Source organism: Caretta caretta, chromosome 1, assembly GCF_965140235.1.
Source record: "Caretta caretta isolate rCarCar2 chromosome 1, rCarCar1.hap1, whole genome shotgun sequence".
NCBI lineage: Eukaryota > Metazoa > Chordata > Testudines > Cheloniidae > Caretta > Caretta caretta.
In genome coordinates, this window is record NC_134206.1 from 186,795,068 (window position 1) to 186,807,463 (window position 12,396).

Below are 12,396 nucleotides of genomic sequence, written 5' to 3' on the forward strand. Positions count from 1 at the left end.
TGCTCTGTCCTGCCTAGGCCCAGACTGCTGAAATGCTGAAGGACTGATTACCAGTCAAGGATTATGAGTTGAACCCCTCATCTGCATGATATTATCCTTCTGCAGATCTGCCTCCCAGCGGTGCTCTTCCCTCCTCCTCCCCTAGACCTAGAGGGTATTCTTTCTCAGCTGCAGTCACCCCCACAGGGTACTCTTCACATGCAGAGGAAGCTGGAGTCCTCTAGCAGTCTGGGCAAGGCAGGTTCCTCCTCCAGGAGGAGGCCCGGATAATATGCCTCTGGAGTGAGACCTAGATGGGGGAAGCTGTCAGCCTTTAAAGATCCTCCCTCCCCACCCAACCCCACATAAACAGCCCTCCTCCCCTGCATATCCATGGTTGAGGACCACTTTGGCGGAGAGGAGCAGGATCCTGATTAATTCAGTACATCCTTATTACCTCCGTTTCCCATCGCTGCCAATGACATCCTCTGTCATGGAAACCACCAGCAGAGCAGATTTCTCTCTCCCTGGCAGCCAGCTTCTCACCTCATTAAACTCATTACTCATCTCTCATGCAGAGTGCAAGAGAGCCGAGACACGCTCCCGTTGGGACATTGGCAGAGAGTAAAATCAAACTGGATATGAAAAAGCCCTGCATGCAGAGCTCTGCCAGGCACACACATGCCTGCTCCCTCTCATTAGGTCACTAGTTGCCACTCCAGCAGCAGGACACTGTCTCAAACAGGAGTTACACTCTTACTTAACATTGACATAGGAGGAGCAGTCCCATGTAGCTAAGCTCAACCTCAACTTGACCACTTTTCCTTGTCAAGACAAAGCCACCAACAACTAAAGGCGTCTTCAAGCACTTCTCCAGAAAGATCCATCCAATGAGAGCTGTGCTGATCCCACCTCTCCCCCCCCCCAAAACCGATCCTCTACTTTCAACACAATGTAAAATGCCCCAGCCTGTCCACACCTCCCTCTTCAAGGCAGATCCCCTTCCGTTGTGTCCTCACTCCGACACAATCCAGCTTCTTCTCTCCCTAACCCTGCAGACATGCGCTCCCAATGCCAGCATCCATTTTGCTGGTTAATGACTCAACAGCTAAATCAAAACATAGCAGTGGGGAGATGGGGTTGCATGGAGAGTGCAGGCCATGGACAGCGTGAGGTAGGGAACTGCGGAGGCACGGCAGGTCAAGGCTTGTACCAGGCAAGACTACTGCCCACCCCACTTCTGCAAACATCCCCCATCCCAGCATGGTGCCTCTTATCTAGTTTCCTGCAAAACTCCATTTCCAGTTGCCAGCTATGTGGAAAGTAGCCAGTTCTCAAAGGACTACATGGATTTATGCATATGCCTGGAGAGGGTAAATCACACTTCCTTATTCCTGTGCAAGGCTCTGCTGTGGGAACAGGCAGGCTGTGTAATACCCGATACAGAGCCCTTTATCTCCTCCCTTTAACACACCGTTACAGCTCAGGAGGATGGTAAAACATCCCTGAGTACATTCCTTAACCCAGCAGTCTGCTTCCATTCCTGAACCCCCTTGGGCTTTCCTTGAGTGTGTGTCGGCGGGGGAAGGGGCAGAGGGAGAATAGCCCTTGAGGACAGGGTCCCCATTTGAAGGGGAAGCTGCAGAGCCCCGCGTGGTTTGGACACAAATCAGTTCAGGGAGGAGACAGACATCACGAATGCGGTTGATACAGATGATAGTAAGGGCAGACTCAGGCTGTGAACGTGATACACATGCGTAAGCCCCGGGTGCTCCTGGGGGTAACAGGAAGAGTGACAGTGGCTCTGAGCTTCAACATGACAGAGTAAGGCTGAGATGTTTCACTGACGCTAGCCCAGCTCTCCGTGGGTGATGGAAACAGGTGTGGAACCTATTAGCTGCCCAGGCCCAGTGGGAAACAAATGACCTTTATGTAGGAACACCTGCACCGCTTGCTAACCACACATCACCCCAGCCGGAACTGAGGGACTTATCAGATTCCAGCACTCTGGCTGGGAGGGGAGGCGCGTCCCAAGAGCACGCAACAAACAGGGGGATGTTTGGCAAAGTGGGAAGAGAAGCCTGGCTTCCAGTTTGGGGACAAAGGCCCAGGCTATGAGGTGAGGAAGGTGTGACTGGGTCCAGTTTGGGGACAAAGGTTTAGTGTGGGAGAGGGAGGAAGGGGAGAAGGATTTAGCTCAACAATATTTAGTTCAGCTACAGGTTTTGGGCAAAGTTAACTGCTGGAAAGAGGGTTTGCCAGGGGAATGCCCTGCCGGTGTAGTCCATGTTACCTGGCTGCTTGACGGTGACCTCGGTTCGCCCAGACACCTCCTCCGCCAGCTTGTACCAGGCATGGTTGGGGCTGAGCAGCCACTCCTCCACATGGCAGTAGTAGCTGCCGCTGTCACTGACCTCTGCCCGCTGGACAGTAAGGCTGAAGAGCCCTCCAGAGGAGGACCGCTCGAACTGCAGCCTCCCCCGTAGCCCCTCCTCCTCGGCGTAGGTGCCGTACTCGAAAGCAGAGCTGTGGGTTGTCTTCAGGATGAGCTTGCCATCGGCGTCAGACGGCTTGTGGACATACCACAGCACAGCAAAGTGAGAGTCCAGGCTGGTCTGCGATTTCACGGAGCAGTTCAGGGGGATGGGCCTGTTCTCCACCAGGGTGATGCTCCGCTTTGATTTGCTGACCTGTAGCTTGGTCACTAAGAGGAAGGAGAGGGGAGGATGAGAAGTGGTAGGTCATTAACACAGAGAAAAAACACCCACAGTTAATTTAAAAGAAAAAAGAAAAAAGATGACAACCCTCCCCGCACATGCAGTCTCATCCATTATCTCCTTGTATAAGACTAAATAGGACCACTGATCCACAGGAATTTAGAGACCCCTGTATTGAATCTTCTTCCCAGCTTCCTCCTTCACCTCAATGAACTCCTGAATCCTCCCCACAGCTCCCACAGTGAGAGGCTTGGTTTCTCACAGCTGCCTCAGGCCCCTTAGAAGGATCCTGGATTAAGGCATCCAGTCTAGCAGGAGATTCACACATATCATCCGTTCTCCAGGGACTTCAGATTCCTCCGTCCCTAGGGCTGCACTTGTTAAATGAACCCTTGTTTTTCCACAGCTTCCTGCACAAATCTCTGTGCTGCTGACCCAGCGCCACAGAAAGCCACCTGCAGACAGAGCGTGTACCCTGCCACACCCTGATCATCTCACTGAACTGAAAGCTTTTTAAAGGCTATTGGGGATCAGATCAATATGGACATTAAAACACGAGCAGCGTGAGAAGCAGACACTTGACTGGAATGGAAGAGGAGGGAAGCATCGTCTGGTTTGCAGTCAGAGCCCATGGCGGGGAGTCAGGAATTCTGTGCCAAGTTCTGCCACATGCTTGCCGTCTGGCCTTGGGCAAATCACAGAGACAGTAACTCTCTCAGCTTCCCACCATCACCTCCATCAGTTCAGCTCCCCGAGCGGTAGCAAAGGTGGCTGCACTAGTGTATGCAAGGCACAGCACCCACTGGTGTTTTAGCCACTGCGTTCAGACCCGCTCTGAACAGGGTGACAATGGGTTTAAAACCCTGGTGCCCTCCCTATGCTGAAACAAGAATCATGGAGTGACAGTCTTTTTATTGCATGTGCATGGGCTATGCCTAATACAATGGGCCTTAATCCCTGACTGGTGCCCCTAGAAACTACTTCAACACAAACAAAATAGTTCAGTGTATTTACATCTGTATGAAGGTACCGGTGCCTTTCCTGCACTTTTGGGGCTATCTGGGATTTGGTATGCCCTAGATCCCACTGAATGAAGATTTGAAGTGAGGAGCAAGGTCTGAGTAGACACAAAGCGAGGCCCAGACAACTCTGACTCAGTCCATCTCCCTTCTTCCCCCGTCTAGGAAAGTGGGGCATAGTTCCCCCCCAAGAACTGCTGGCACAGGAAATGGATTGGCATACCTAAGTATTGGTTAGGCCAGGAAGAGGAAGGGGATGTGGGAAACCAGATCACATAGTTAGAAGGGATTTACCCCAAGTTTCAGCACTGAGAGCACTACTGGATCTCATCACACCACATAAGCTGAACAGGGTCAGACCCATAAATACTCATATAGGAGACCTCCAGGTGATGCAGGGAGTGAGTGTTGGTGCTTCTGGCAGATGACATCTTTCCCTCAAAGTCAGCACTGAACTGGTTCCCCAGCATTCAGTTCTCTTTGCTACTGGAAGTGCCATCTTTCAGATCAGATTTATAAATGCTGCTCCTGATGCTTGTGAAAAGTGCCACTGGTTCTTTAATGGCCACGAGAGTCAGGGTTTTAACTAACCCTGGTACCAAGGTCCAAATCAGGTAATTACAATCTCTACCTAAATTTCATCTGCAGTTTTTGTTGCTGAATGATGATCTGCAGGTCTTCTCCTGAATGGCTGTGTAGCGTCGCTGTACATGGTAATACCACTGCGGTGTTTCACTCCAGAAGTGGAGGCATTTTTGTGCTGGGAGAAGGGATTCTGTACACAGGTTTTAAATCTATTATTGAAGTTTACAAAGCATTCTGGGGACAAGAGGCATCACAGAAATACACGGATTGCAAGTCAGCACAGCTTCATTCAGATAAAAGGCGGGCTGCAGATTTACACGAGCTGAGGATCTGTCCCACAAGTTCTATTGATTAGGATGCAATGGGGTCTCTTCTCACTGGGGCAATGAGTCTCCATTTTGCATTACTTTTTACTTCACCAAGCTACCACTGAATTCTGTAGTCTCAATCGCCCTGTCAGCCAAGCTGAATGTGCGTGGGGAGGAGCCTGGGGGAGAGAAGGGTACATACAAACAGCATCAAATGGAAGGAAGAGGCTCCGATGACAATGACACTTTTCTGCTCTAAGACAACATTTGAAGATACGTATCCTGGTAGCACAGAAAAGTTCCCCTGGAGCCTGTACTGCCTTTGGCTTTAATCGGTGTGCTAATAAAGACTAGATAACTGCATTATGGGAGGGCACATTGGGAGCGGGGGGTGGGGTGGGGGAATAGCTCAATGGAGAGGGTTAGGCTCATGCTGCTATGTTCCTCCTAGCCCAATCCTCCAAGCAGGTTGCACCAAGACCCACTTCACCTCCTCGTCTCATTCTAGGTGGGAAAAGGTTATTTCAAATCGGAACCAGTCCTCCAGTGCCTGGGAGAAAAACCAAGAGAAAAGGAAGCCAATCTCAGAAGCTCTATTTCTCCCCCTTCAACCCCCTTTCCAACAGTTTATTTTTAATTGGTACGGGATTATTTTCTGCAACTGTTGCTAAGGAAACCTCAGTTGCTATAGCAACTGTATATGTTAAGTTGCTTGCTTATATCTATTAAAATACAGTATACACACATGCTGTTTGTTGTGGGGGCATACTGTATCTATATACATATGCCCTGGGCATATATTGTACCTATATTTAGAAACATGAAAAATCAGAAAGAGATCTTTAAGAATCCCTCCTGATTTTCTTCCCACATTATAGCATTTCAAGGGGAAGTGAGCTGGAAGGAGAGAGAAGGGATTTTTTTAAGCCTGGTGCTTCTGGGCAACAGACCCATATCTCACATGGATACGATTTATTCCACTGATGGGGCAAAAGTGCACTCCCAGACCAAAATACGTAGCCATTCTCAGCACATCCACATACACCCTGATGTTACAGAGCACCAGGGCAGCCCAGAGTGTGGCTGTTCCTGCTTCCTCCAACACCTGGGAGTGTTTCCCGGCCATTGCCCTAGTTTTCAAAGCCTCTGATCTGTTTCTTACTGCCCTCCCATAATGAGAAGCCGTACACACTGTAGCCTGGAGGGTATGTTTTGAGATGTGTGTCTGAAGGGCCAGACAAGTAGTTCTGGCATCAGGCAGAGAGCTAAGGAGGAGTCTGGTGCTATCCCTGACACAGGATGATAAATCCTCCACCCTACATGCTGGATAGAAAGCAGAAAGTATTGTGGGGGTTTATTACACTTAAGTTACCAGGTGAGAAGATAGCTGCATTTTCCGTAACTGGTTTTCTTCGAGATGTGTGGCTCATGTCTATTCCACAATAGGTGTGCGTTTTTGCCACATGCACCGGTGCCGGAAGATTTTCCCCTAGCAGTACCCGTGGGGGGGTGGAACGCCCCCCCCCGCAAACCCTAGGGCGGTGCCTGCCTGGCACGGTATAAGGGGAGCTGCGTGCTCCCCCCACCCTCAGTTCCTTCTTGCCAGACCAACTCCGACAGAGGGGAAGGAGGGCGGGATGTGGAACAGACATGAGCAACACATCTCGAAGAACACCAGTTACGGAAAAGGTAAATGTCTTTTCTTCTTTGAGTGATTGCTCATGTGTATTCCACAATAGGTGATTCCAAGCTATATTTGTTGAAGGTGGGTAGGAGTTCACAAATTCCCAGGGCGGAGGACAGCTCTGCCGAACCCGGCGTCATCCCTGGTTTGGGGGATGATCACATAGTGCGAGGTGAACGTGTGAACCGAAGACCACGTGGTGGCCCTACAAATGTCCTGGATGGGGACGTGGGCCATGAAGGCAGCCGACGAGGCCTGTGCCCGAGTCTAGTGTGCCCTCACAATGGGTGGCAGGGGGACACCCGGCAGCCCATAACAGGAACAGATACATGAAGTGATCCGATTGGAAAGCCGCTGAGTGGAAATCGGCTGGCCCCTCGTGCGCTCTGCTGAGGCGACAAACAGTTGCGAGGACTTTCTGAACGGCTTGGTCCGCTCGAGGTAGAAAGCCAGAGCCCACAGCACATCGAGCGTGTGGAGATGGCGCCCATCACTGGACGCATGAGGCTTGGGGCAGAGGACCTGTAGAAAAATGCCCTGACCCATGTGGTAGGAGGAGACCACCTTTGGGAGGAACGCAGGGTGTGGGCAGAGCTGGACCTTGTCTTTATGAAAGACCGTGTATGGTGACTTGGAGGTCAGGGTCCTGAGCGCCGAGACTCGCCATGATTGCAACCAGGAAGGCCACCATCCACCAGTGGTTCAAACGGGGGCCCCGTGAGGTGAGCCAACACCAGGTTTAGGTCCCACTGCGGGACTTGGGGTCTAGAATATGGAAAAAGACGGTCCAAACCCTTAAGGAACCGGCCAGTCATAGCATGGGAAAATACCGTGTGCCCTTGCATCAGTGGATGGAAGGCCGATATGGCTGCCAGGTGCACCTTGACTGACGAGGGCGCCAGGCCTGGGCCCTCAGGTGGAGGAGGTAATCAAGGATAAGCTGGATCGGGGCGGTCACCGGGGAGACACCCTGGTCCGCTGCCCACCTAGAAAACCAGGACCACTTCACCAAATAAGCGTGGCGAGTGGAGGGCCATCTACTTTCGAGGAGGATGCGCTGAACCTGCTCTGAGCACGTCCTTTCCTCTTGACCTAACTACTGAGCAGCCACGCCGTGAGGTGAAGAGCCGCCAGGTTGGGGTGAAGGAGGCAGCCCTGGTCCTGAGAGAGCAGGTCCGGGCTGAGCGGCAATGGCCACAGCGGAGCTACTGCCAGGCCTGTGAGGCTCCCGTACCAATGTTGCCTGGGCCACGTCGGGGCAAACAGGAGGACCTGGGCCTTGTCCGTCTTTTATCTTCTCCAGGACCCTGCCAACTAGAGGGAATGGGGGAAAGGTGTAGAGAAGCTGGCCTGGCCAGGACAGGACAAAGGCATTGGAGATAGCACCCCTCCCGAGAGCACCCCTCCCCATGCCCCCCTCCAGAGCAGAACTGGGGGCATCGCCGGTTCTGCTGAGTTGCAAACAGGTCCACCTGGGGAGTACCCCACCTTCAGAAGAGCTGGTGGGCCACTTCCGGGTGGAGGGACCGCTTGTGTTGCGAGTAAAAGTCCCTGCTCAAGCGATCTGCCCTCTCGTTCCAGGCGCCCAGTAAGTGGAAGGCCTTCAGGTGGATGTTGTGGGTTATACAGAAGTCCCACCGCCTGAGGGCTTCGCGGCAGAGGATCGGGCCCCGTCTTGCCTGTTGATATAGAACATTGAGGCCGTGTTGTCCGTGAGGACCCTGACTACCTTGCCCTCCAGGTGCGAGCAGAAAGCCATACACGCCAGCTGCACCGCCCTGAGCTCCTTGACATTTATATGTAAGGTCAGGTCTTGAGCCGACCACAGGCCTTGGGTCTGAAAGTTCCTCACATAGGCCCCCTAACCCAAGTCCGACGTATCGGACACCAGCTCCAACGACAGGGCCCTGACCCTGAACGGGACCCCTTGGAGCATGTTGTTTGGGGCAGACCACCACTGCAGAGAGGTGATCACCGAGTTCGGCATGGTGAGGACTTTGTCCATCCTGTCCATGGCCTGGGAGAACTTCAAGGCCAACCAGAGCTGGAGGGGCCTCATCCTGACGGACCACTTACGTGCACGCCGACATGTGACCCAGGAGTAGTAGGCAAAACCTGGCTGTTGTTACCGGGAACCTTGTGACTGAGTCGATGAGACCTTTCAGGGACTCAAATCTGTCTGGTGGGAGACAGGCCCTGGCCGACACTGCGTCCAGGAGCGCCCCGATAAACTCTATGCATTGGACCGGGACTAACGTGGACTTGGTTGTTGTTTACCAACAGCCCAAGGTGGTGCAGGTGGACAGGAGGAGTGCCATGTGATCCCTCACCTGCGACTGGGAGGTGCCCTTGACAAGCCAATCTTCCAGATAGGGAAATATCTGGACCCCCAAGCTGTCTGAGGTAGGCTGCTACCACAGACATGCATTTTGTAAACACCCTGGGGGCAGTGGACAGACCAGATGGGAGGACCGTTAATTGGTAATGATTCTGACCCACCACAAAATGGAAGAAGCGCCTGCGCTCCTCGAATATGTGGATGTGGAAGTACGCGCCCTGTAGATCAAGGGCAGCGTACCAGTCCCCAGGATCCAGGGAGGGGATGATGGAGGCCAGGGAGACCATTCGGAACTTGAGCTTCACCATGTACTGATTCAGACCTCGGAGGTCCAGGATGGGCCTGAGCCCCCCTTTGGCCTTCGGGATAAGGAAATAACAGGAGTAATACCCCTTGCCCATGAACTCCTCGGGCACAGTCTCTACTGCTCCTAGTCCTAGGAGCTGCCCCACCTCCTGCTCGAGCAGAGCCTCGTGTGAGGGGTCCCCCAATAGGGACGGGGGGTGGGCAGGATTCGGCGGGGAGGAAGTAAACTGGAGGGTGTAACTCTGGGAGATGGTGTTGAGGACCCATTGGTCTGAGGTTAGCTGCGACCATTCCGGGAGGAAAGCAACCAACCGGTTGGAGAAGGGAAGCTTTATTGGGGGTGGATCCCTGATGAGGACGGGTACCCCCGAGCAGCCTGTCAAAAACACCTTTTCCCCGCCTGCTTGCCCTTCAAGGACCCAGGCTGGGGGGCAGGCTGAGACTGCCTCTGAGGGCGTCTCTTATAGTCCCGCTGCTTCTTATGGGTGGCCTGGGCCGGAGTCTGCTTGAACTTAGGTTTTGCCGGAGCTGGGACATAGAGGCCCAGAGTCTGGAGGGTTGTGCAGGAGTCTTTCATGCCATGCAGCCTTGGATCTGTTTCCTCCGCAAACAGAGCTTTCCCGTCAAACGGGAGATCCTGCATGGAAGACTGCGCCTCGCTGGACAGCCCAGATAGCAGGAGCTGTGACACCCGTCTCATGGACACCACAGAGGCCATTGATCGTGCGGCTGTGCCGGCAGCATCCGAGGCTGCCTGCAGGGATGCCCTAGCAGCCTCTGCCCCTTCCTCCACTAGCGCCTTGAACTCCTTCCTATTGCGCTCCTGGAGGGAGTCCTCAAACTTGGGCAGGGACCTCACAGATTGAACTCGTCCCGGCCGAGGAGAGCCTGATGGTTTGCCACTCGTAACTGGAAGCTCGAAGATGAATAAACTTTCCTTCCGAAAGAGTCCAGTCTCCGAGAGTCTTTTTTTCTTTGGGGTTGGGGTGGCTGACCCTGCCGTTCCCTGTGGTTGACCGACTCGACCACCAGGGAGTTGGGCGCCGGGTGGGTATACAGGTACTCATGCCCCTTAGCGGGTACAAAGTACTTGCGTTCCGCCTTTTTAGAGATGGGGCCAACAAGCCCGGAGTTTGCCACAGGGTATTTGAAATCTTAGCCACCCCTTCATGGAGAGGCAAGGCCACCCTACCCGGTGCCGATGGGGACAACACGTTAAACAGGAAGTCTGAGGGTCCTCCATCTCCGCTGCCTGGAGGTGGAGGCTTGCTGCCAGCCTGTTTAAGAGTTCTTGGTGGGTCCTGAAGTCCTCCTGCGGGACGGAGGTGGGTGGGGCTGCAATCGCCTCCTTCGGGCAGGGTGAAGAGGCCAGTGCGGTGCTCTGGGTGTCGGCCAGCACGGGAGGTTCCACCACCTGGTTGGATTCGGGCATGGTGCCGAGAACGCACGTCCCATAGCCTCCTTTCTTGGGGGTCTGGAGAGGGAGGCCAACGGTGCCTCTGAAGCTCCAGCCACCGAGCGAGCTCCCACCAGGGGCTGCACCGGAGGCCACGGTGCCCACTGGTACCATTGGGCCGGCCACAACGCTCGGTGCCACTGCATCTGATGTGGCACCGGCGGGGCCGGCTGTTTGGGTTGGCTGGCCTGGCCCACCGAAGGACGGCTAAGAATGGAGACCAGGCTGGCATAAGATCTACTGCCGTCTCTGGACCAGGAGAAGCGGCAGTGCCGGGATCTACGACGGCCACGGGACCGTGATCTTGATGTGGAGGACCGGTACCGGCGGTAACAGCTGCTCTGCAAACGGCCTCGACAGGCGGACCCGTGACGGCGAAACGCCGGCGATCGTCGCCCTGGGCTGAGATGTCTTGGCGGAGACTTGAAGCGGGAGTCCGAGCAGGAACAGCGTTGACAACCATGCTGTGATCAACTGCAGTACCCTCTTTGAGACAAGGACCGATGGCAATGCCAGCCTCGGTCCTGCAGATATTCACTCCTTGAAGATGAGCGGTGCCGTGAGTCCCGGCCGGCCGGAACCCAGCCAGACAGTCTGGTTGGGGTCGAGGGCGATCCACCTGGACTCTGCCCCGAGCAATCGCTGGGCGGTGATAGGCGTTGGGAATGTTCTCTCGACCAAGACCAGTACCGGGCCAGAGGCGACTGCGGAGATCGCAGGGGTGGCTTGCTTCTGGAGTGCAGGGCCGATATCAGCAGTGCTCCGGGAACTGCATAGACATAACATCCCGGGCCCCCTGGAGGGCTTCAGGCGTGGACGGAGAGACCTGTTCCGAAGGGGCTGGGCTACTCCGTTCAATGTGAGTCGGAGGCCTGGGGCCCAGTGGGGATCGAAGACTGCCCGACATGGGCCTAGCCTCTGTCCTAGACTTCCCTCGGTGCCGCTGCAAATAGGGAGTCTTCCTGGCCCTCTTGGTGTGCCCCGTGGACAGGAAGCGGTGCCGACTGGTCAATGGCACCGGAGGGTCGCCGCGTACCAACAGTGGTGCCAGGTACCGGTTCGGAGCAGCGTACCGGGGTCACCGTCAGCACCGACTCCATCAGGATGGCCCGGAGCCTAATGTCCCTTTCTGTTTTGGTCCGAGGCTTAAACAACTTGTAAATCTTGCACCTTTCGCTGATATGGGTTTCTCCTGAGCAGCACAAACAGTCTGCGTGCGGGTCACTTGTTGGCATAGAATGCCTACAAGAGCCGCATGACTTAAACCCCGGGGCATGACCTGGCCCGGGCTCACTGACTAACTTAACAGCTACTAACTAGAGGTACTAACGCTGAACGAACAAACAGTTCTGGGGACGAGCTACGGCAAAGCTGGAGCAGAGCAGTTCCGACGCACCTTCACTGGCTGCAAGAAGGAACTGAGGGTGGGGGGAGCGCGCAGCTCCCCTTATACCGTGCCAGGCAGGAGCCACTCCAGGGGTTGTTGGGGCACTCCCCCCTATGGGTACTGCTAGGGGAAAAACTTTCACACCGGTTCAAGTGGCGAGCACGCACACCTATTGTGGAATACACATGAGCAATCACTCGAAGAAGAAATTGCTCCGATCACCTCCACTCCTGTCAGCCACCACCACAGCAATGCATAAGGCAACGTTCACAAAGCCCTTTTTGCACCCAGAAGGGCTTAAAATACTTTTTCTAACGTTTTAATTCTGCAATAGCTGATAGGGATGACAGAGAAGTGGTGGCACAGAGTACTCTGGGGTCCTGGCTCAGCCAGACAGGGGCAGGTAGATTGTTTCAATACAGATATGGGTTTTGCTATTTCTTTTGTGGCTTTATGGTTCATCTTTAGATGCGTTTGTGAGATATGGTAGTTGTACTGGCCTGAGATAGTGTTCATGTGGTTAAGGCAAGAGAACACGGGTCCCAGGCACTGTATCCTCCATTGGCCAAACCTCAAAATCAAACCTTACTCAGTCAGAACTCCCCACCCCTTCAATG

General features: G+C 54.1%; 1 protein-coding gene across 3 annotated transcripts in view; it reads right to left on the reverse strand.

Annotated features, from left to right (window-relative positions):
* The window catches only part of IGSF3 (immunoglobulin superfamily member 3), a 170,474-nt gene that overhangs the window by 14,825 nt on the left and 143,253 nt on the right, over positions 1–12,396 (reverse strand). For all 3 annotated transcript variants that reach the window (XM_048869324.2, XM_048869314.2, XM_048869333.2), the window contains one exon: positions 2,273–2,683. In XM_048869324.2, coding sequence (XP_048725281.2) covers positions 2,273–2,683 — 411 coding nt within the window. The remainder of the gene's footprint in view (positions 1–2,272; positions 2,684–12,396) is intronic.